The 25,938-nt window shown below is 45.3% G+C and overlaps 1 protein-coding gene across 13 annotated transcripts in view; it reads left to right on the forward strand.

Moving 5' to 3' along the window:
• LOC143291160 (transmembrane and coiled-coil domains protein 2-like) overlaps positions 1 to 25,938 on the forward strand; it is a 218,752-nt gene that overhangs the window by 158,388 nt on the left and 34,426 nt on the right. For 10 of the 13 annotated variants that reach the window (XM_076600859.1, XM_076600851.1, XM_076600849.1 and 7 more), the window contains 3 exons: positions 12,193 to 12,571; positions 18,725 to 18,920; positions 23,082 to 23,307. In XM_076600859.1, coding sequence (XP_076456974.1) covers positions 12,193 to 12,571; positions 18,725 to 18,920; positions 23,082 to 23,307 — 801 coding nt within the window. Of the gene's footprint in view, positions 1 to 6,460; positions 6,752 to 12,192; positions 12,572 to 18,724; positions 18,921 to 23,081; positions 23,308 to 25,938 lie in introns of all 13 variants that reach the window. The other 3 variants (XM_076600860.1, XM_076600862.1, XM_076600861.1) reach the window with 1 other exon arrangement.

Consider the following 25,938-nt stretch of genomic DNA (forward strand, 5'->3'; position numbering starts at 1 on the left):
CTGAAAGACATCTATATGATTGGAGTTCAGCCCTGTATTATTGAGGCGCCCTGAAAGACATCTATATGATTGGAGTTCAGCCCTGTATTATTGAGGCATCCAGAAAGACATCTATATGATTGGAGTTCAGCCCTGTGTTATTGAGGCATCCAGAAAGACATCTATATGATTGGAGTTCAGCCCTGTGTTATTGAGGCATCCTGAAAGACATCTATATGATTGGAGTTCAGCCCTGTGTTATTGAGGCATCCTGAAAGACATCTATATGATTGGAGTTCAGCCCTGTGTTATTGAGGCATCCTGAAAGACATCTATATGATTGGAGTTCAGCCCTGTATTATTGAGGCGCCCTGAAAGACATCTATATGATTGGAGTTCAGCCCTATATTATTGAGGCGCCCTGAAAGACATCTATATGATTGGAGTTCAGCCCTGTATTATTGAGGCATCCAGAAAGACATCTATATGATTGGAGTTCAGCCCTGTGTTATTGAGGCGTACTGAAAGACATCTATATGATTGGAGTTCAGCCCTGTGTTATTGAGGCGCCCTGAAAGACATCTGTATGATTGGAGTTCAGCCCTGTATTATTGAGGCATCCTGAAAGACATCTGTATGATTGGAGTTCAGCCCTGTATTATTGAGGCATCCTGAAAGACATCTATATGATTGGAGTTCAGCCCTGTGTTATTGAGGCATCCAGAAAGACATCTATATGATTGGAGTTCAGCCCTGTGTTATTGAGGCATCCTGAAAGACATCTATATGATTGGAGTTCAGCCCTGTGTTATTGAGGCGCCCTGAAAGACATCTATATGATTGGAGTTCAGCCCTGTATTATTGAGGCATCCTGAAAGACATCTGTATGATTGGAGTTCAGCCCTGTATTATTGAGGCATCCTGAAAGACATCTATATGATTGGAGTTGAGCCCTGTGTTATTGAGGCATCCAGAAAGACATCTATATGATTGGAGTTCAGCCCTGTGTTATTGAGGCATCCTGAAAGACATCTATATGATTGGAGTTCAGCCCTGTGTTATTGAGGCATCCTGAAAGACATCTATATGATTGGAGTTCAGCCCTGTATTATTGAGGCGCCCTGAAAGACATCTATATGATTGGAGTTCAGCCCTGTATTATTGAGGCATCCTGAAAGACATCTATATGATTGGAGTTCAGCCCTGTATTATTGAGGCGCCCTGAAAGACATCTATATGATTGGAGTTCAGCCCTGTATTATTGAGGCATCCTGAAAGACATCTATATGATTGGAGTTCAGCCCTGTATTATTGAGGCATCCTGAAAGACATCTGTATGATTGGAGTTCAGCCCTGTATTATTGAGGCATCCAGAAAGACATCTATATGATTGGAGTTCAGCCCTGTGTTATTGAGGCGTACTGAAAGACATCTATATGATTGGAGTTCAGCCCTGTATTATTGAGGCGCCCTGAAAGACATCTGTATGATTGGAGTTCAGCCCTGTATTATTGAGGCATCCTGAAAGACATCTGTATGATTGGAGTTCAGCCCTGTATTATTGAGGCATCCAGAAAGACATCTATATGATTGGAGTTCAGCCCTGTATTATTGAGGCATCCAGAAAGACATCTATATGATTGGAGTTCAGCCCTGTGTTATTGAGGCATCCTGAAAGACATCTATATGATTGGAGTTCAGCCCTGTGTTATTGAGGCGCCCTGAAAGACATCTATATGATTGGAGTTCAGCCCTGTATTATTGAGGCATCCTGAAAGACATCTGTATGATTGGAGTTCAGCCCTGTATTATTGAGGCATCCTGAAAGACATCTATATGATTGGAGTTGAGCCCTGTGTTATTGAGGCATCCAGAAAGACATCTATATGATTGGAGTTCAGCCCTGTGTTATTGAGGCATCCTGAAAGACATCTATATGATTGGAGTTCAGCCCTGTGTTATTGAGGCATCCTGAAAGACATCTATATGATTGGAGTTCAGCCCTGTATTATTGAGGCACCCTGAAAGACATCTATATGATTGGAGTTCAGCCCTGTATTATTGAGGCGCCCTGAAAGACATCTATATGATTGGAGTTCAGCCCTGTGTTATTGAGGCGCCCTGAAAGACATCTATATGATTGGAGTTCAGCCCTGTGTTATTGAGGCATCCTGAAAGACATCCATATGATTGGAGTTCAGCCCTGTGTTATTGAGGCGCCCTGAAAGACATCTATATGATTGGAGTTCAGCCCTGTGTTATTGAGGCGCCCTGAAAGACATCTATATGATTGGAGTTCAGCCCTGTATTATTGAGGCGCCCTGAAAGACATCTATATGATTGGAGTTCAGCCCTGTTTTATTGAGGCGTACTGAAAGACATCTATATGATTGGAGTTCAGCCCTGTGTTATTGAGGCGCCCTGAAAGACATCTGTATGATTGGAGTTCAGCCCTGTGTTATTGAGACATCCTGAAAGACATCTGTATGATTGGAGTTCAGCCCTGTATTAATGAGGCATCCTGAAAGACATCTGTATGATTGGAGTTCAGCCCTGTGTTATTGAGACATCCTGAAAGACATCTGTATGATTGGAGTTCAGCCCTGTTTTATTGAGGCGTACTGAAAGACATCTATATGATTGGAGTTCAGCCCTGTATTATTGAGACATCCTGAAAGACATCTGTATGATTGGAGTTCAGCCCTGTATTAATGAGGCATCCTGAAAGACATCTATATGATTGGAGTTCAGCCCTGTGTTATTGAGGCATCCAGAAAGACATCTATATGATTGGAGTTCAGCCCTGTGTTATTGAGGCATCCTGAAAGACATCTGTATGATTGGAGTTCAGCCCTGTGTTATTGAGGCGTCCTGAAAGACATCTGTATGATTGGAGTTCAGCCCTGTGTTATTGAGGCATCCTGAAAGACATCTATATGATTGGAGTTCAGCCCTGTATTATTGAGGCATCCAGAAAGACATCTGTATGATTGGAGTTCAGCCCTGTGTTATTGAGGCATCCTGAAAGACATCTATATGATTGGAGTTTAGCCCTGTATTATTGAGGCATCAAGAAAGACATCTGTATGATTGGAGTTCAGCCCTGTGTTATTGAGGCATCCAGAAAGACATCTGTATGATTGGAGTTCAGCCCTGTGTTATTGAGGCATCCTGAAAGACATCTCTATGATTGGAGTTCAGCCCTGTGTTATTGAGGTGCCCTGAAAGACATCTGTATGATTGGAGTTCAGCCCTGTGTTATTGAGGCGCCCTGAAAGACATCTGTGTGATTGGAGTTCAGCCCTGTGTTATTGAGGCGCCCTGAAAGACATCTGTGTGATTGGAGTTCAGCCCTGTGTTATTGAGGCGCCCTGAAAGACATCTCTATGATTGGAGTTCAGCCCTGTGTTATTGAGGCGCCCTGGAAGACATCTGTGTGATTGGAGTTCAGCCCTGTGTTATTGAGGCGCCCTGAAAGACATCTGTGTGATTGGAGTTCAGCCCTGTGTTATTGAGGCGCCCTGAAAGACATCTCTTTGATTGGAGTTCAGCCCTGTGTTATTGAGGCGCCCTGAAAGACATCTGTGTGATTGGAGTTCAGCCCTGTGTTATTGAGGCGTCCTGAAAGACATCTGTATGATTGGAGTTCAGCCCTGTATTATTGAGGCATCCTGAAAGACATCTCTATGATTGGAGTTCAGCCCTGTGTTATTGAGGCGCCCTGAAAGACATCTGTGTGATTGGAGTTCAGCCCTGCGTTATTGAGGCGCCCTGAAAGACATCTCTATGATTGGAGTTCAGCCCTGTGTTATTGAGGCGCCCTGAAAGACATCTGTATGATTGGAGTTCAGCCCTGTGTTATTGAGGCGCCCTGAAAGACATCTGTATGATTGGAGTTCAGCCCTGTGTTATTGAGGCGCCCTGAAAGACATCTGTATGATTGGAGTTCAGCCCTGTATTATTGAGGCATCCAGAAAGACATCTATATGATTGGAGTTCAGCCCTGTATTATTGAGGTTTTTTGTTTGTTTGTTTGTTTTCGTTGTCTCCATGTGGCAGGTTCCGGTTTGAAATCCCTTTCGGGAGAACCGTTGTGTGTGATACCGTTAGCTGTACATCGCAGTGCGTTATCAGTGCAACTGTCTGTGTCTTATTGTCCGCATTGTTGTTCCCAGACAAGACAGTGTAGACACATAATAGCTGTGTGTACAACACACACCTTTGTCAGCTCTGCCTGTGCACAACACGATCAAGGAAACCGTGCTGTGAAACATTGATCCCTGTAGCGCGTGGAGCTTCAAGAATGTGCGCTCTTGGAAGACATCTTCATAAAATGAAATGAATAAATAAACACTACTATGACCCACTGTGAGACTGCCTCGTGTAACCTTTCGTCAGCATTATTCATACATACTCGCGCCTTTGAACGGGCCTTGGGTTTTAGAGGGGTTCCACTGTATGTATGTGTGCCGCCTGAACTGGCTGATTCCAGATTTAGTGGGGCGGGGTGGGGGTGGGGAGAGGAGCGGGTGGAGATGGCGCTGGGAAGGGGGAGAGGGTGGATGATGGAGTGATTAGGGGGTGTGAGGGGGGTGGGGGATGGTAGAGGCTGGATGGATGAGGTGTGGCGGTTGGTGTGGTGACAAACACTGTGAGGTCACGTGGTCTTCCGGAGTCAGGACACTGCTGTCTCGTGGTCTGGCTTGAGCGATTTGCTGGGTTCAATAGAAAAGGTGGGTGTGGGTGGATGGAAGGGTGTGTGCGCTTGTGTGTGTGTGTGTGTGTGTGTGTGTGTGTGTGTGTGAATTTTCTGTCAGTTACAGCAGTCATTGAATTATTTAAAAACAAAGTCACTTGAATGTGCGGGTGCGCATACACATACACATATTATATATTCCCTCTGTCTGTCTGTTTTTCTCTCTCTCTCTCTCTCTCTCTCTCTCTCTCTCTGTGTCTCAGTCTGTCTCAGTCTCTCTCTGTGTCTGTCTCTCTGTGTGGCAGTGTCACATGACAAAGGCCAGGCATGCAGAAGGTCAAGCTTTACATTGCGTAACCAGGAATGCCGTCAGTCCCCAGCTGCACACCCATGACATTCTCAAGGAAAGCCGGTGACCTGTGGAAGTTTTTTTCTGGCTCCACCCCTCCTCCCCCTCTCCCCATTCTCCACCCTTGTCACCCCAGCCATTCTTCCACCCCAGCTGAGAACGTGCCGACCTTAAGACTAAGAGCAGAATGTGGACAGGTCATCAGTCTTCTGTTATTCCCGTAGGAATCCATACTTCGGAGAAAACGGCTGTTGTGGAACCTTAACCAATTGGCTTGGACAGATCGGCGTGTAACAAGTATAGGTGGAGATAGTTCGCTGTCATAGTTTCTGCTGTGTCTGACGTTTTCTTTCTCAATTAAACCCCACTTTTTTTTTCTTTCTTTTTTTTTTTTTTTTTTTAAATAGATTTTCTCATTTTGTCAAGGAGACATTTTTCCTGGTTTTGTGACCGCCGTTCATCTTTAGTTTCTCCAATGATGTTGCTGGAAACCGTTATCTGATGTAGTACACTGAGTTCAACGTTGTTGGACAGCTTGCTGTGTTGTGGCAAACAGCCTTTTGGAGTTGATGCATGTGTGCAGGCACTTGCATATGCGAATATGTGTGACTCTGTGTGTGACTGTGTGTGTGTGTGTGTGTGTGTGTGTACCTTGTTGTGCGAGTACACATGCACACATTCAGACAGATGCAACTTTCATTTTAAAGTACACGTCTCAAAAACAGTTTTCTGTGAGTGTGAAATGGGACTGGGGTTTGCTGGCTCAAGCTAAATGAGATAGTGATGACAAATTTTTGCCATGTCTGTTGTACCTCCACAGAAGCTGAAAACACAATCGGTCTTCTTAACTGCACAGACTTTGAGATTTGATATGCACACCCCATTTTTTCTCCTTCTCCTCTCATGAAAGCACGTCAGAGTGCATAAGTATATGCCTGCATGTATCGTGAGAGAGTCTCTGTGTGAGTGCACACGCTACGCGCGCACACATACACACACACTACACACACACACACACACACACACACACACACCACACAAACACACCACACCACACCACACCACACTGCATACAACGCACACGTGAGCGTACATACATAGAAGCGCACACACGCACACACACTACATACACACTACATACACTACACTACACTACACTACACTATACTACACACACACACACACACACACACACACACGCACGCACGCACGCACAAAGGCACCCACTCACACACACGCTCCCGTGCCTGCAAGAGAGCACAAGGAAAAAGATGTGGATGCAAAGAGCACAGTAAGACTGTAAGAGCACAGGAAGGGAGTGGCTCACTGTAGAAGAGAGCTGCTTGAAACCCAACCACCACCACCACCACAGACACCAACACCATCTCCACCATTACAACACCCCAGCAACACCCCACTGATTTTGCTCCATCAAGGTGAAGACCGTTCCATCCATCCACCCACCCATCGCCCAGAGAGAGAGAGAGAGGTTTAGTGGAGAGAGAGAGAGAGGGGAAGAAGGTTGGTGGTCAGTGAGATGAGGGGCCTCTAGCTGCCCCCTGCTGACTGTGAGGGGGAGTGCTGCACCACCACCACCCTGCAGGGAGCAACATGCACTACTCTTCACCGGGGAGCAACATGCACTACTCTTCACCAGGCAGCAACGGCGGTGTGGGGGAGCCCCTGAAGAACTCCAACTCCTGTCCCCTGCTGCATCAGCTGTTGAGGTAGTGTTGGACAGTGAGGGATCCCAGATCCTGTCTGTCTGTCCTCCGTCGCCCCCTCCCCTCTCCATCCCCTCCTCTTTTCTTCTCTCCTCTCCTCCACCCTCGCATTCTCTCCCTTCCCTCTCTCCCCCCTATTCTCTCTATTTCTCTCATGCATTGTCATTTTCATCTCATCATGGTATGTTCTTGTTACCATCCAGTATCAAGTTCATTCTTGCCCATTACACTATAATTTTTGTTTGTTTGTTTGTTTGTTTTTTGTTTTTTTTGTTTGATTAACACATTCTGGACTTAGTTGTTCCAGTGTTTGTTACCATCAGGTGTCCTTCACATATATAAGTTTACTCCCATCCTGTGTTTTCACTTCGTGAGGTGTGTTTCTGTGACCTGGATGTTGTTGTGTGAGGAATGAGTTGTTGACAGGTGTGTTGTGTTGACAAAGACGGTAACCATAAACCTCACTGACAACAAGCTTGCTGCCATCCCTATGCACAGAAGCACCAACAGGTAGCTTTGACCTACAGGTGGTGTGGCCTGGACGCAGTGTGTGCTCTCTGATAGCCTTTCCTTTGCAGCGCTGCTGTTACATCAAGGTGTGTGCTCTCTGATAACCTTTCCTTTGCAGCGCTGCTGTTACATCAAGGTGTGTGCTCTCTGATAACCTTTCCTTTGCAGTCCTACTGTTACATCAAGGTGTGTGCTCTCTGATAACCTTTCCTTTGCAGTCCTACTGTTACATCAAGGTGTGTGCTCTCTGATAACCTTTCCTTTGCAGCGCTGCTGTTACATCAAGGTGTGTGCTCTCTGATAACCTTTCCTTTGCAGTCCTACTGTTACATCAAGGTGTGTGCTCTCTGATAACCTTTCCTTTGCAGCGCTGCTGTTACATCAAGGTGTGTGCTCTCTGATAACCTTTCCTTTGCAGCGCTGCTGTTACATCAAGGTGTGTGCTCACTGATAACCTTTCCTTTGCAGTCCTACTGTTACATCAAGGTGTGTGCTCACTGATAACCTTTCCTTTGCAGTTCTACTGTTACATCAAGGTGTGTGCTCACTGATAACCTTTCCTTTGCAGTCCTACTGTTACATCAAGGTGTGTGCTCTCTGATAACCTTTCCTTTGCAGTGCTACTGTTACATCAAGGTGTGTGCTCACTGATAACCTTTCCTTTGCAGTCCTACTGTTACATCAAGGTGTGTGCTCACTGATAACCTTTCCTTTGCAGTTCTACTGTTACATCAAGGTGTGTGCTCACTGATAACCTTTCCTTTGCAGTCCTACTGTTACATCAAGGTGTGTGCTCTCTGATAACCTTTCCCTTGAAGTGCTACTGTTACATCAAGGTGTGTGCTCACTGGCAACCATTCCCTTGCAGTCCTACTGTTACATCAAAGGAAGTGTTGTTTCTCCCATGTCCTTGTCTTCTGTGTTTGAAGGCATTGATTCTATTTCCCTTGCAGTGCTACTGTTACATCAAGGTGTGTGCTCTCTGATAATCTTTTCCATGCAGTGCTACTGTTACATCAAGGTGTGTGCTCTCTGATAATCTTTTCCATGCAGTGCTACTGTTACATCAAGGTGTGTGCTCTCTGATAATCTTTTCCATGCAGTGCTACTGTTACATCAAGGTGTGTGCTCTCTGATAATCTTTTCCATGCAGTGCTACTGTTACATCAAGGTGTGTGCTCTCTGATAATCTTTTCCATGCAGTGCTACTGTTACATCAAGGTGTGTGCTCTCTGATAATCTTTTCCATGCAGTGCTACTGTTACATCAAGGTGTGTGCTCTCTGATAATCTTTTCCATGCAGTGCTACTGTTACATCAAGGTGTGTGCTCTCTGATAATCTTTTCCATGCAGTGCTACTGTTACATCAAGGTGTGTGCTCTCTGATAATCTTTTCCATGCAGTGCTACTGTTACATCAAGGGAAGTGTTGTTTCTCCCATGTCCTTGTCTTCTTCTGTGTTTGAAGGCATTGATTCTGTTTCCTGGGCTGAAGGCCTAAGCTCAACATCTATTTGTATATATTGATTATGTACACATATATTGATAAGTTTTCAGAGCCCCTAAATAAATGTAGAGCATCATACAGTGGAATGTTAAATTCCAAGTCACAGAAACTTAACTGGATGGAGTCTGTTACCTTCACCTTTTAGTATTGTAGTGTATTATGTATTACAGTATTGGGGGGAGGGCATTGCCACAGCACAGTGCCACCCTATGTATTATGTATTACAGTATTGGGGGGAGGGCATTGCCACAGCACAGTGCCACCCTATATACAATGCCACCCTATGTATTATGTATTACAGTATTGGGGGGAGGGCATTGCCACAGCACAGTGCCACCCTATGTATTATGTATTACAGTATTGGGGGGAGGACATTGCCACAGCACAGTGCCACCCTATGTATTATGTATTACAGTATTGGGGGGAGGGCATTGCCACAGCACAGTGCACCCTATGTACAGTGCCACCCTATGTATTATATATTACAGTATTGGGGGGAGGGCATTGCCACAGCACAGTGCACCCTATGTACAGTGCCACCCTATGTATTATGTATTACAGTATTGGGGGGAGGGCATTGCCACAGCACAGTGCCACCCTATGTATTATGTATTACAGTATTGGGGGGAGGGCATTGCCACAGCACAGTGCCACCCTATATACAGTGCCACCCTATGTATTATGTATTACAGTATTGGGGGGAGGGCATTGCCACAGCACAGTGCCACCCTATGTATTATGTATTACAGTATTGGGGGGAGGGCATTGCCACAGCACAGTGCCACCCTATGTATTATGTATTACAGTATTGGGGGGAGGGCATTGCCACAGCACAGTGCACCCTATGTACAGTGCCACCCTATGTATTATGTATTACAGTATTGGGGGGAGGGCATTGCCACAGCACAGTGCACCCTATGTATTATGTATTACAGTATTGGGGGGGAGGGCATTGCCACAGCACAGTGCCACCCTATGTATTATGTATTACAGTATTGGGGGGAGGGCATTGCCACAGCACAGTGCCACCCTATGTACAGTGCCACCCTATGTATTATGTATTACAGTATTGGGGGGAGGGCATTGCCACAGCACAGTGCCACTTTTCCTGTTTCCAGTCTGCAAGTAGTTTTTTCTGTGATCAAAGTGGATTTTTTTCTTTAAAAATTTGCCTGGGACAACCCTTTAAAAGTTTTGTGGCTGTCTGCTGTTTTACATGCACTGAATGCATGCTACACACGGGACCTGGGTTTATCATCTCCTCAGAATCACTAGCACGCAGACCACCACTGAAGGCCTGGTAGAGGGGAGTGGAGGGGTAAAAGTTCTGGTGCTAGTTTCATTGGTTGGTTCTAACTTTTTGACAGTTACATGTGACAAAATGCCTACATTGACCGAACTACGCCATTGGCCAGTTCCATACTACACACAGTTATTAGCGGGTTACGACCATACTAGGCGCTTCCGTCGACAGTGCAACTGGCTGCTGGTCTGTATATACAGGATGAGACCTGTGTACACTGGCTTTCTTGTGGGGGTGTTACCACCAGGCTGCTGCTCCAAGTGGATGGACAAGTGTCCGCTATCAGCCCCCCCCCCCCCCTCTCCCCACGCCCCTCCCTTCCCTGTCCAGCCTGTCCTCTGGAATGTGCCACCTGTGTGTTTCTTTTACTGATATCCCTGTTTGGTTTGTTGGTTGGTGGTTTGATGCACTGTTATGACTGTGCAGGTACAGAGAGACCAGTGCTGCTGTCTGTGCTGTGGATCTCTTGGCATGCTTTTTGGAGTAAGGAAGCTGGAACTATTGTGACTGATGACTAAGAAATGATCTTTTTTCTTCTTTTTCTTTTTTTCTTTTTACAGAGATAAGATGTATGTCTGACCAGCTTGTCTCATCATATGTTTTGTGTTTATCATTCATAACCAAAACTGTCTTTAATTAGTTTTGAGCTGTCAGAAATAGAAGGGCTGGCGTTTTCACAGAAGTTATTTTAGCAGTACAAAGTTTGCTTAGCACTGAGTTTTCCAGAATCTGTGCAATCAGTTTGGACCTTGATTAAAACATTTTTAAAGCTAAGCAAAGTTAGCACCGCTAATATCACTCCTACAACCCTGCGAAGCAATCTTAACAGTACAATTTTAGCATTAAGACTCTACCTGAGTCTTTTAAATCCATGATGACTTGAGAAATTCCTTAACGCTTAGCGCTGTTGAGATTGCTTCCGTGTAGCCCAGCCCAGGTGTTGACCCTTCAAAATGTCTGCAGCCGACAGAAAGTCAGGTGAGCTGAGAACTAACAGGAGTGGTGTTTAGAAGCAGGGGGCTTCCATTCTCCTGCCAGGGATTAAAGGTGTGCACTGTGTGTACTGGGTGCTGTCTGAAGGCAGTTTATGTAGCAGGGTCAGCACATCTCCATCCTATTGATTTGACCTTGATGGGCTTTTTCTGGCTTTAATGGACAGGTTGGAGTCTTGGCATTGTTGCTTTGCTGTTTCACTTTTTTTTTCACTGTGTGCATGGCTTTTATGTGTTTGTTGTTTTTTTAAAACATGGATAACAAGGTGCTGCAGTAATGTATAGAGAAGTTAGATGGCATGCACAGACTTTTTATAAAGTTGATTTTGAATTCAAAGAACAAGGAGGTGTGTTTGTGTGTGCATATGCATATGTGTGTGTGTGTGTGTCTGTGTGTGTGTGTTTGTGTGTGTGTGACTGATGAAATATTGAAAAGCTCTTTGTGATGTTTAAAGGCACTACATCAATGTACTTCCATTGTTATAATTGATAGTATTATTATTATCATGATTACTGTCTGTGTGTCCCCCACCCCACAGGAAGAAGACAGAGGCAGCGAGGGCAGTATTATCATGATTACTGTCTGTGTGTCCCCCACCCCACAGGAAGAAGACAGAGGCAGCGAGGGCAGTATTATCATGATTACTGTCTGTGTGTCCCCCACGCCACAGGAAGAAGACAGAGGCAGCGAGGGCAGTATTATCATGATTACTGTCTGTGTGTCCCCCACCCCACAGGAAGAAGACAGAGGCAGCGAGGGCAGTATTATCATGATTACTGTCTGTGTGTCCCCCACCCCACAGGAAGAAGACAGAGGCAGCAAGGGCAGTATTATCATGATTACTGTCTGTGTGTCCCCCACCCCACAGGAAGAAGACAGAGGCAGCGAGGGCAGTATTATCATGATTACTGTCTGTGTGTCCCCCACCCCACAGGAAGAAGACAGAGGCAGCAAGGGCAGTATTATCATGATTACTGTCTGTGTGTCCCCCACCCCACAGGAAGAAGACAGAGGCAGCGAGGGCAGTATTATCATGATTACTGTCTGTGTGTCCCCCACCCCACAGGAAGAAGACAGAGGCAGCGAGGGCAGTATTATCATGATTACTGTCTGTGTGTCCCCCACCCCACAGGAAGAAGACAGAGGCAGCGAGGGCAGCGGCGGCGGTGGCAGGAGGCCCAGGGGGCGCCACCCTCAGCAGCAGCTCCACCAGCACCGCGGGCGGAGGGTCCTCATCCAAGGCCTTCAAGAAGGCCACCTCCAAGAGCCCCAGCTTGCCCCGCAAGCCTGACGTTGGCGGCAAGGGGGAGGGTGCAGGAGGCCTCGTGTCGGGCGGAGGGGGCGGGGGAGGGGCGGTGTTGATAGGAGGGGGGCCTGGGGGCGGGGTGGGGGGCACCATGGCGGTGGGGGGCTGGACCTACCCCAGCCCCGGGACCCTCCACCCCCTCCACCCCCCGACCAGCGGCGACGAGAGTTCCTCTGTCACTGTCAGCGTGGAAGACCTGGACACCGTGAGTTTTTTTTAAAATTTTATTTTATTATTATTTTTTTTTAGATATATAGATCTATCACTACACTGACATATATTTATTCATCCTGCACCATCTCCTGCACCTGTGCAAAGGAGGGAGAGTGCATCACAAGCACCCATTATTATTGCTATTCTCAGCAAACTTAGTGATCACTTGTGCAACCCAGCCTTGGTGTGAGCATGGCCTTGAATGTGTCGTCAGTGTGTCCTATGATTCACTGATCTGCCATTGGTGCCTTGAATGTGTCGTCAGTGTGTCCTATGATTCACTGATCTGCCATTGGTGCCTTGAATGTGTCATCAGTGTGTCCTATGATTCACTGATCTGCCATTGGTGCCTTGAATGTGTCGTCAGTGTGTCCTATGATTCACTGATCTGCCATTGGTGCCTTGAATGTGTCATCAGTGTGTCCTATGATTCACTGATCTGCCATTGGTGCCTTGAATGTGTCGTCAGTGTGTCTTGTGATTCACTGACGTGCCATTGGTGCCTTGAATGTGTCATCAGTGTGTCCTATGATTCACTGATCTGGCATTGGTGCCTTGAATGTGTCGTCAGTGTTTCCTTTCATTTACTGACCTGCCATTGGTGCCTTGAATGTGTTGTCAGTGTTTCCTATAATTCACTGACTTGCCATTGGTGCCTTGAATGTGTCGTCAGTGTGTCCTTTCATTCACTGACCTGCCATTGGTGCCTTGAATGTGTCGTCAGTGTGTCCTATAATTCACTGATCTGCCATTGGTGCCTTGAATGTGTCGTCAGTGTGTCCTATAATTCACTGACCTGCCATTGGTGCCTTGAATGTGTCGTCAGTGTTTCCTTTCATTCACTGATCTGCCATTGGTGCCTTGAATGTGTCATCAGTGTGTCCTATAATTCACTGATCTGCCATTGGTGCCTTGAATGTGTCGTAGTGTTTTCTACAATTCACTGACCTACCATTGGTGCCTTGAATGTGTCGTCAGTGTGTCCTTTCATTTACTGACCTGCCGTTGGTGCCTTGAATGTGTCGTCAGTGTGTCCTGTAATTCACTGATCTGCCATTGGTGCCTTGAATGTGTCGTAAGTTTTTCCTATAATTCACTGACCTGCCATTGGTGCCTTGAATGTGTCATCAGTGTGTCCTATAATTCACTGACCTGCCATTGGTGCCTTGAATGTGTCATCAGTGTGTCCTATAATTCACTGACCTGCCATTGGTGCCTTGAATGTGTCGTCAGTGTTTCCTATAATTCACTGACCTGCCATTGGTGCCTTGAATGTGTCGTCAGCGTTTCCTATAATTCACTGACCTGCCATTGATGCCTTGAATGTGTCGTCAGCGTTTCCTATAATTCACTGACCTGCCATTGGTGCCTTGAATGTGTCGTCAGTGTTTCCCGTGCCTTGAATGTGTCATCAGTGTGTCCTTTCATTCACTGATCTGCCATTGGTGTCTTGAATGTGTCGTCAGTGTTTTCTTTCATTGCCTTCAATGTGTCATCAGTGTGTCCTTTCATTCACTGACCTGCTGTTGGTGCCTTGAATGTGTCGTCACTGTGTCCTTTCATTCACTGACCTGCTGTTGGTGCCTTGAATGTGTCGTCACTGTGTCCTTTCATTCACTGACCTGCTGTTGGTGCCTTGAATGTGTCGTCACTGTGTCCTTACATTCACTGACCTGCTGTTGGTGCCTTGAATGTGTCGTCACTGTGTCCTTTCATTCACTGACCTGCTGTTGGTGCCTTGAATGTGTCATCACTGTGTCCTTACATTCACTGACCTGCTGTTGGTGCCTTGAATGTGTCGTCACTTTGTCCTTTCATTCACGGACCTGCTGTTGGTGCCTTGAATGTGTCATCACTGTGTCCTTACATTCACTGACCTGCTGTTGGTGCCTTGAATGTGTTGTCACTGTGTCCTTTCATTCACTGACCTGCTGTTGGTGCCTTGAATGTGTCGTCACTGTGTCCTTTCATTCACTGACCTGCTGTTGGTGCCTTGAATGTGTTGTCACTGTGTCCTTTCATTCACTGACCTGCTGTTGGTGCCTTGAATGTGTTGTCACTGTGTCCTTTCATTCACTGACCTGCTGTTGGTGCCTTGAATGTGTCGTCACTGTGTCCTTACATTCACTGACCTGCTGTTGGTGCCTTGAATGTGTCGTCACTGTGTCCTTTCATTCACTGACCTGCTGTTGGTGCCTTGAATGTGTCGTCACTGTGTCCTTTCATTCACTGACCTGCTGTTGGTGCCTTGAATGTGTTGTCACTGTGTCCTTTCATTCACTGACCTGCTGTTGGTGCCTTGAATGTGTCGTCACTGTGTCCTTTCATTCACTGACCTGCTGTTGGTGCCTTGAATGTGTTGTCACTGTGTCCTTACATTCACTGACCTGCTGTTGGTGCCTTGAATGTGTCGTCACTGTGTCCTTTCATTCACTGACCTGCTGTTGGTGCCTTGAATGTGTCGTCACTGTGTCCTTTCATTCACTGACCTGCTGTTGGTGCCTTGAATGTGTCGTCACTGTGTCCTTTCATTCACGGACCTGCTGTGGTGCCTCCACTGCTGATGCTTGGTGAAGAGAGGTCTATGTGGTTTGAGTTTGAAGTGCAGTTAGTACACTTTGTTAACTTTTCAGAGGTGCAATTGGTTTTGCTGAACAACACTAATGAAATCTCCAGAAAATGAAGTTCAAATGGAGAGTAGAGACTGAGGCAGCCTGACCTGTAAGGTTTGTTTTATCTCGGTGAAATGACCGCCCTTCTCTGACTGTCATGCTTGTCAACAGCAGTCAAAGGCTAATGTATGCATCATTGTGATCATGTTGATAAGATTTTGATTGTATTGATTATCCAGAAGTATGAATCAGTTAAACAACAAAACAACAACAACAACAACAACAAAACAACCACTGTGGATAAAGTGTAGATTTGGAGTCCATGGCCTGTCCAGTGCAGAATGGTGATTGATACACTTGTCACTGGAGAAGGGCGCTCAGTTATACTTTGTATTGTAATGCACTGTGTTGGAGTGGATTGAAGTCCAGTGTAGAGTAGTGTATAGTATAATATTGCATTACTTCTTTGTCACAGGAAATTTCTCTCAGGGAGAATGCTTCTCCACAGTGCAGTGCCACCCTCTTTCTTTTTCTTCTTTTTTGTAAGGCATGGAAATCCAGCCCTTCTCTGTCATGTCAGGTCTTTTCTCAAATATTCAGGAGTGATACTCATTCTGGCCACATGCTGCCCAAGCAGTGTGAATTATTATTGTGAGAGCGTCTTTGTCAACAGTGGGAACAGCCATTGTAGTCATCCCACTTTGTCCTGCTTGCAGTCAGTGGGTGTGTTGACAAAGGATAACATTTCTCAGTACACTGTGTCCAGGTCATATCCAGTGTTGGTTCATGATTTAAGGTGTGGGTGTGGGGTGGTGGTGGTGGTGTGTGTGTGTGCGTGCGTGTGTGTGTGTGTGTGTTTCAGAATTGCGTGTGTGTGTTTTTGTGTTCAATTTCATTTAATGTCTATCCACATTAAGTGATATTAGACATAAAAAGGGGGGGGGGTTGGGGGGGGGGGGGATCACAACGTTTACAACAATCTCAGAATCTGGCTAAAATGATAACATCCCAGCTCTAAAACATATAGACATAAACAACCCAACTGGACTATAGAACAAAGATTTGAAAAAGACCAACATTTACAGTGACAAGTACAAGATATGTATATGTATTATTTGGAAAAAAAAAAGAAAAACAAGAAGAAAAAAAGTCATAACAGCAACCCAATTGGACTATTTAACAATCTTTTTTTTATTTAAAAAAAAAATGGAACAGTAAAAGTGAAGAGTCCAATATTGTTTGCAATGGAAAAGATGCTAGTACAGGTATATATATATATATATATATATATATATATATGATATTTTAACATGTTGCAAGTAATATATGATCACTTTTTGGGGGGATTACCACACATAGAGGAAACACTTTTTGTGTATTTTGTCTTGAAACAGTTCAGTTTCCATCCACAGATCAATAATGCAATCTGCCTTTTACTGTAAATGTGTTGTTCATGTTTAACAACAATTCCGTAAATGTGTGTGTGTGTGTTGTGCTCTGTGTGTGTATGAGTTTGTGTGTGTGTGTGTGTGTGTGTGTGTGTGTGTGTGTGTGTGGTGTGCTCTGTGTGTGTATGAGTTTGTGTGTGTGTGTGTGTGTGTGTGTGTGTGTGTGTGTTGTGCTCTGTGTGTGTATGAGTTTGTGTGTGTGTGTGTGTGTGTGTGAGGTGGGGGCGGTGAGAAGAGAGACAGGGTGTGATGTGTCCAGAGGGGACACACATGGAGTGGGAGGGACTGTGGGCAGTTAGTGTCCACACTTCCCTGATGAGTGTTTCAGCTGATGCCATGTCTTATCACAACTTGCTGATGGTTCAAACACAGGGAAATGATTCATTCTGATACATAATATATCGTTTTGTTTGCTGACATGTAAACTCCAGCCTGTAACCCCATTGTCTTTATGACTTGTTCAGCGGAAGCAAATTAACTGTCAATGTCATGTCTCCAAAATTTATTTGTATAATCTTACTTGGCAGTCAGAAAATGTCTTCCATCAAAAAAACCCCATTGCATTCAAATTTTTGTAATGGTGTTCTTACACATTATTGCGAAGGTATAAGGAGACTTCAGATCAACATAAGTTTCATTGTTTTGAGCATTTACCGTAAAAGATTGGGGGGGTTGGGGGGGGGGGGGGGGGTCATTCTTCTGCTCTTTTCCTTTTGTTTTTGGTTGTTGTTTTTTTTCCAAAGTAGATGTGTGTGAGAGAGAGAGATACTGGTTAGAATTGTCTCACAAACAAGAGAGAGATACTGGTTAGAAATGTCTCACAAACAAGAGAGAGATACTGGTTAGAATTGTCTCACACAAGCACGAGAGAGATACTGGTTAGAATTGTCTCACAAACACGAAAGAGATACTGGTTAGAATTATATGGTCTCACAAACAAGAGAGAGATACTGGTTAGAATTGTCTCACAAACAAGAGAGATACTGGTTAGAATTGTCTCACAAACAGGGCGACAGATATTATCTCCGAGGATGAAGCCATGGACCTTAGGGGTACCTGTGGGTGTTGTTGCTCAGAAACCTGTGGCCAGCAGTGAGGGAGAGACGGGAGGTGTGGAGGGAACACAGGCCTGATCTGTCTCTCTGACAGTCCTGGTGTCTCCAGGCTGGGTCCCTGCTGTCAGGTGTTATCAGCCCTGAGGATGATAATGTTGACACATACATCACTGTCACTGTCACATGGAATCCTGTCATATCAGTGCTGTGTCAAACCATCCCAGCAGTCTTATGAAAGATTGTAGGATTGTCCGTTCATGTTGAGGTGAAATGTGTGAACTTCCCCCTATCCCCTCCCCCTCCCCCCAGTTTTATCACCAGCAGTTTGAGAGGGAAGTGGCAGGCTGCTTTCCCTTTCACTGATCTGAAGAGGGCTGTCAGTAGCAGATTGGAGGCACCACACCATGATTCCCTTTCCTTCTGTAAGTCTGCCTTCAGTGTGTACGCGTGGGGCTGGAAAACTGCATTTCAGTCATTCAACTTATTGCAGAGCTGACTGCGAGGGGCTATGTCATCACTCAGTCCTCACCAGCTGAGAGTCAGAGCAAAGAGGGGGATTGATAATCGCTTTGAATTCCACGCTGTGCCTAGCAGGCATCAGTCCTTACTCATCAGGCCTGCTTTTCCACTTCTCAGCTCAGTACACTCAGGGAAGGGACATAAGTTGATAAACCTCCGAGCAACTTGCTGATGAAGTTTGATTGTGTACAGATCTTTTGAATCTGACAAATGTGTGTGAGGACATATAGAATGATAATTCTAAACACAGTCTGACTGCAGCCTGATGATGATGTGAAAAAACTGACTGACTGCAGCATGCATGGCATCAGACACAGTTGTTAGAGCTAAGGCAGGACATACAGTGCAGCAAGTATTGATGTCATGGTAACATCAGTAATGACACTAAGGTGGACCTAGGCTCTATTAATAGTACCCTAGTGAGCGACACAGCTAACGAACAGCACAGTTGGAGCAGTAATGACGCAGTCATCGTCTCCTCCTCCCACCACCCTTCCCCTTTCCCTTCCAGGTGGACGGCAGTTCAGGTCGGGAGAACGGGGGCAGTGAGACGATGACCACCACGGCCCACAGTGACGAGGGCAGCCAGGAGGGCCAGGGCTCGGATGGCGGGGACACCCAGAAGACCCGGGCAGCCATCGAACACCTCAAGACCAAGATTGACAAAACCAAGGACCTCATCCGCAAGGAGCAGAACCAGAAAGAATGTGAGTGTGTGTGTCTGTGCTGAGAGGGTGTGATTTAGTGACGTTTGTAAGGGGTACAGTATGGAAGTGATTGTCAGTGTTTGGAAATGAAGGGGTGTGGGTATGTGTGCATGTGTCTGTGTGTGAACATCTACATGTGTGTGTGTGTGTGTACATGTGTGTTTGTCTCTGTGTGTCTGTGCATGAATGTGTGTGTGTGTGTGTGTGTGTGTGTGTGTGTGTGTGTGTGTGCGCACACGCATGGATTAAACTGTAGTTATAATTAATTGCTGAATAAAATTTCAGTGGGGAAGATATTGCAAACAAACTAACTGGATGTGAAGCATTATGTGATGAAAATAAAAATTGTCAGAAGAAATCTTTCTCATTAAAATCAATTGAAAAGTACTTGATAAATGTTTAAAGATTACATTCCACAGAATATTTAAAGCTCCAGGGTCATTATGATTCAAAAAGCAAAATGTTTTACTCCTACATGACTTTGATCTGTACCCCTACCTTATTTTGTTCATACCTTGTTCTGTACCCCTACCTTACTTTGTTCTGTACCCCTACTTACTTTGTTCTGTACCCCTACTTACTTTGTTCTTACCTTGTTCTGTACCCCTACTTACTTTGTTCTTACCTTGTTCTGTACCCCTACCTTCCTACCTTACTTTGTTCTGTACCCCTACCTTACTTTGTTCTGTACCCCTACTTACTTTGTTCTGTACCCCTACCTTACTTTGTTCTGTACCCCTACCTTACTTTGTTCTGTACCCCTACCTTACTTTCTTCTTACTTTGTTCTGTACCCCTACCTTACTTTGTTCTTACTTTGTTCTGTACCCCTACCTTACTTTCTTCTTACTTTGTTCTGTACCCCTACCTTACTTTGTTCTGTACCCCTACCTTACTTTCTTCTTACTTTGTTCTGTACCCCTACCTTACTTTCTTCTTACTTTGTTCTGTACCCCTACCTTACTTTCTTCTTACTTTGTTCTGTACCCCTACCTTACTTTGTTCTGTACCCCTACCTTACTTTGTTCTGTACCCCTACCTTACTTTGTTCTTACTTTGTTCTGTACCCATACCTTACTTTGTTCTGTGCTCCTACCTTACTTTGTTCTGCACTCCTACTTTGTTCTGTGCTCCTACCTTACTTTGTTCTGCACTCCTACTTTGTCCTGTACTCCTGCCTTACTTTGTTCTGTGCTCCTACCTTACTTTGTTCTGCACTCCTACTTTGTTCTGTGCTCCTTCCTTACTTTGTTCTGCACTCCTACTTTGTCCTGTACTCCTGCCTTACTTTGTTCTGTGCTCCTACCATACTTTGTTCTGTGCTCCTTCCTTACTTTGTTCTGCACTCCTACTTTGTCCTGTACTCCTGCCTTACTTTGTTCTGTGCTCCTACCATACTTTGTTCCGTGCTCCTACCTTACTTTGTTCCTCACTCCTACTTTGTTCTGTACTCCTGCCTTTGTTCTGTGCTCCTACCATACTTTGTTCTGCGCTCCTACTTTGTTCTGCACTCCTACCTTACTTTGTTCTGCACTCCTACCTTACTTTGTTCTGCACTCCTACTTTGTTCTGTACTCCTACCTTACTTTGTTCTGTACTCCTACCTTACTTTGTTCTGCACTCCTACCTTACTTTGTTCTGCACTCCTACTTTGTTCTGCACTCCTACCTTACTTTGTTCTGCACTCCTACTTTGTTCTGTACTCCTACCTTACTTTGTTCTGTACTCCTACCTTACTTTGTTCTGCACTCCTACTTTGTTCTGTACTCCTGCCTTATTTTATTTTGTTCTGTACTCCTGCCTTATTTTGTTCTGTACTCCTACCTTACTTTGTTCTGTACTCCTACCTTACTTACTCCTACCTTACTTTGTTCTGCACTCCTACTTTGTTCTGTACTCCTTCCTTCCTTTGTTCTGTACTCCTGCCTTACTTTGTTCTGTACTCCTACCTTACTTTGTTCTCTGCCTTCCTTTGTTCTCTATCTTACTTTGTTCAGTACTCCTACCTTCCTTTGTTCTCTACCATACTTGTTCTGTACTCCTACCTTACCTCGTTCTCAACCTTTATTCTGTACTCCTATCCTGCTTTGTTCTGTACTCCTGCTTTACTTTGTTCTGTATTCCTGCTTGACTTTGTTCTATACTCCTATCCTGCTTTGTTCTGTACCCCTACCTTCCTACCTTACTTTGTTCTGTACCCCTACCTTACTTTGTTCTGTACCCCTACCTTACTTTGTTCTTACTTTGTTCTATACCCCTACCTTACTTTGTTCTTTCTTTGTTCTGTACCCCTACCTTACTTTGTTCTTTGTTCTGTACCCCTACCTTCCTACCTTACTTTGTTCTGTACCCCTACCTTACTTTGTTCTTTGTTCTGTACCCCTACCTTCCTACCTTACTTTGTTCTGTACCCCTACCTTACTTTGTTCTGTACCCCTACCATACTTTGTTCTGTGCTCCTACCTTACTTTGTTCTGCACTCCTACTTTGTTCTGTGCCCCTGCCTTTGTTCTGCACTCCTACTTTGTTCTGTGCTCCTACCTTACTTTGTTCTGCACTCCTACTTTGTTCTGTACCCCTACCTTACTTTGTTCTGCACTCCTACCTTACTTTGTTCTGTACTCCTACTTTGTTCTGTACTCCTACCTTGCTTTGTTCTGCACCCCTACTTTGTTCTGTACTCCTACCTTACTTTGTTCTGTACTCCTGCCTTATTTTGTTCTGTACCCCTACCTTACTTTGTTCTGTACTCCTACCGTCCTTTGTTCACTGCCTTCCTTTGTTCTCTATCTTTCTTTGTTCTGTACTCCTGCCTTACTTTGTTCTGTACTCCTACCGTCCTTTGTTCTCTGCCTTTGTTCTCTACCTTACTTTGTTCTGCACCCCTACTTTGTTCTGTACTCCTACCTTAGTTTGTTCTGTACTCCTGCCTTATTTTGTTCTGTACCCCTACCTTACTTTGTTCTGTACTCCTACCGTCCTTTGTTCTGTACTCCTACCGTCCTTTGTTCTCTGCCTTCCTTTGTTCTCTATCTTACTTTGTTATGTTCTCCTACCTTACCTTGTTCTCTTCCTTTATTCTGTACTCCTATCCTGTTTTGTTCTGTACTCCTGCTTTACTTTGTTCTGTATTCCTACTTTGTTCTATACTCCTACCTGACAGGTCATTACTCCCACCTTACTTCTACTTGACCTTTTTTCTGTACTCCTACCCTCTTTCCTGACTTTGTTCTGTACTCATACATTGCTCCTACCTTTGTTCTTTTCTCCTAGCTGACTTTGTTCTGTTCTGCTACCTTACTCATACCTGACTTTGTTCTGTACGCCTACTTTTGATCTTTTCTGCCAGCTGACTTTGTTCTGTACTCTTACCTTACTCCTACCTTTGTTCTGTACTCCTACATTACTACTACCTTTGTTCTGTTCTGCTAGCTGACTTTGTTCTGTACTCCTACATTACTCCTACCTTTGTTCTGTTCTCCTAGCTGACTTTGTTCTGTACTCCTACATTACTCCTACCTTTGTTCTATTCTCCTGGCTGACTTTGTTCTGTACTCCTACATTACCCCTGCCGTTGCTCTGTTCTCCTGCACAACTCCTACCTTTGTTCTGTTCTCCTGCCTTACTCCTACCTTTGTTACGTTCTCCTAGCTACCTTTTGTTCTGTACTCCTACATTACTACTACCTTTGTTCTGTTCTCCTAGGTGACTTTGTTCTGTACTCCTACATTACTCCTACCTTTGTTTTGCACTCCTCATTACCCCTACCTTTGTTCCGTTCTCCTAGCTACCTTTGTTCTGTTCTCCTACATTACCCCTACCTTTGTTCTCTTCTCCTACATTACCCCTACCTTTGTTCTGTTCTCTTAGCTACCTTTGTTCTCTTCTCCTACACTACCCCCCTCCTATCTTTGTTATGTTCTCTTTCCTACCTTTGTTTTCTTCTCCTACATTACCCCATACCTTTGTTTTCTTCTCCTACATTACCCCTACCTTTGTTTTCTTCTCCTACATTACCCCTACCTTTGTTCTCTTCTCACACCTGACTGGTCTGCCCTCACTTTGTTCTGTTCTCCTGCCTGACTTTGTTCTGCACTCGCTTTGTTTTTGTACAGCTGACTTTTCTGTTGTTGTGCCCTTTGTCCTGTCCCCCTGCCTGCAGCCAACGTCAACGAGTACCTGCAGCTGGCAGCCAGTGCCGACAAGCAGCAGAACCAGAGGATCAAGACAGTCTTTGAGAAGCGGAACCAGAAGTCGGCCCAGTCCATCAACCACCTGCAGAAGAAGCTGGAGCAGTACCAGAGGCGGCTGCAGGAGATCGAAACCCACGGAGTCACCGGGCACAAACAGGCCAAGGAGGTCCTCCGCGATGTCGGCCAAGGCCTCAAGTGAGTGTGCTGTGGGGTCCATTCCCCTGTTACTTCTTGGGTCAGCAGTGTGTGTGTGTGTGAGAGAGAGAGAGAGGCTTTACATATGTAAATCTGTGATGTGTGTGTGTTCAGTTGCATTTAATTGTGTGTGTGTTATGAGAATGTAACTGTAATCTGACCTCTGGTTCACAGACTTAGACAATCTGTTTGAAAAAATCTTTGAAAAAGCAGACAGACAGACAGAATCCATGGTGTTTTCTTCTCTGAATGTGACAGCATCTGTTTGTGTGTGAAGTGTGTGTTATTTGTACGATTGCATAGCAGGCAGCCAGTCTTTGTAGGAATTGACATGTGTCCCACAGGACGTTTTGACTTGTGTTCCTATTGTGTGTGGTGTAGAAGGGCTGCTGTCTCTACTGAATGATCACCTGGAGATGAATCTTCTTCTGCGTTAGTGGGCAGTAGGTCCACATACATAGTTGTTTGACATGAGTGGGAATCATGCATGTATGCATGGCTGTATATTTGATCCTGCTGACCCCCCCGCCCCCCCCTCCCCACACCAGTCCCTTTTCCCTTTGAGATCAGTTCCCTCATCCATCCCCCCCACCTCCCCACACCAGTCCCTTTTCCCTTTGAGATCAGTTCCCCCATCCATCCCCCCCCTTCCCACACCAGTCCCTTTTCCCTTTGAGATCAGTTCCCCCATCCATCCCCCCCCTCCCCACACCAGTCCCTTTTCCCTTTGAGATCAGTTCCCCCATCCATCCCCCCCCCCTCCCCACACCAGTCCCTTTTCCCTTTGAGATCAGTTCCCCCCCCCCCCCTCCCCACACCAGTCCCTTTTCCCTTTGAGATCAGTTCCCCCATCCATCCCCCCCCCCTCCCCACACCAGTCCTTTTTCCCTTTGAGATCAGTTCCCCCATCCATCCCCCCCCTCCCCACACCAGTCCCTTTTCCCTTTGAGATCAGTTCCCCCATCCACCCCCCCCCCCCTCCCCACACCAGTCCTTTTTCCCTTTGAGATCAGTTTCCTCATCCATCCCCCCCCCTCCCCACACCAGTCCCTTTTCCCTTTGAGATCAGTTCCCCCATCCATCCCCCCCCTCCCCACACCAGTCCCTTTTCCCTTTGAGATCAGTTCCCCCATCCATCCCCCCCCTCCCCACACCAGTCCTTTTTCCCTTTGAGATCAGTTCCCCCATCCACCCCCCCCCCCCTCCCCACACCAGTCCCTTTTCCCTTTGAGATCAGAGGCCTGCATTTCCCTCAGGACTGTCTGCCCTCAAACTTATCTGCAGGCCAGTTTTGGTGGATGGGGCTCATGACCCATACCTCCACATTGTCAGGAATTTGTGTTTGTGTGTGTGTGTGTGGAAGAGGGGATGAAGTTTTACGTGTGTCTGTGTGTGTGTGTTTGTGTGTGTGTCTGCGTGTGTGTGTGTGTGTCAAAGAGGGGATGGAGTTGCATGTGTGTGTGTGTGTGTGTGTGTGTGTGTGTTTGTGTGTGTATGTGTGTGTCACTCATATGTGAGCATGAGGGTGTGTTTAAAAAGCAAGAGAGGTTGAATGTTCATGCGAATGTGTGTACATGTGTGCATATATACACGTACACTCATGCCCTTGGCATTGTGGGTTCACAGAGTTACTGAACTGTGTAGGTGGACCTGTTTTAAATGTGTGTAGATAAAGGATGAGGACACATAACAGTGGTGTTTGGAAAGCCTCACATACAGTTGAGACATTGTGACCATTGCTGTGTACCCCACCATGTGTTCTGTCAGTGGCAAACACCACCTGCTGTTGTTTGTGCAATGTTCACACCCTGTTGTTTCTTCACCAGTGATTGTTTACTGGGAAAGAGCCTTTTGTCATTTCAGAACATTGACCAGTCTTTTGTTACATTTCTTTCCCTTTTGGTTTGGTTTGTTTCAGTAATGTGATGGTGTATGTTTTGACATGAAATGAGAGTGGTGTTGGCTGTTCTGTGTTGTGTCGTGTCCCACACATTGTCCTTTGATTTCTATGTTTCCTGTGTTGATTATCCCCCCCCCCCCCTCTTTTCTTGCTTTATTTTTCCTTCTTTGTCACCCTCTTTGCTGATGGCAACATGTACATAGGCTATTGTTTAACCCGGGTTGATAAAAAGTTTGTTATGTCTTGGCTTGTCTTGGTCACTGTGTTCATTACAGTGAAGTGGAAGGTCCTTTTCTCAGTGGAGTCATAGACTGTCAAGTTCTCTGTTGTTCATCCTCCTCTGTCAAATATTGTATTAGTAGGTACAGATGTTCCCTCTAGAAAGAAAAACAAAACAAAACAAAAACAGCACTAATTTTCTTTTCATGAAAAGTGCGAAAAAAGATTACGATAAATGAAGATGTGATCAAGTGAGGTCCACATGAGCCCATTGCAGCAGCACAGCTTTCCTGACAGTGTTCTGTAGGAAAACATCACTTCTCATAGAGACAGGAACAGAAATACACATGCAGATAAGAAAAAAAGGGTGGTATTGAATTGATCATTGTTCTTTTTTTTTATCAGCTAATAATACTATTATGGTGATTATTATTAATCTGCAGTCTCTTAGTATATTGTCTTCCATCTCCTGTCTCTTAGTTTCCAGTGTCTCTTGCTTTTGTTCTTTTGCA

Source organism: Babylonia areolata, chromosome 16, assembly GCF_041734735.1.
Source record: "Babylonia areolata isolate BAREFJ2019XMU chromosome 16, ASM4173473v1, whole genome shotgun sequence".
NCBI lineage: Eukaryota > Metazoa > Mollusca > Gastropoda > Neogastropoda > Buccinidae > Babylonia > Babylonia areolata.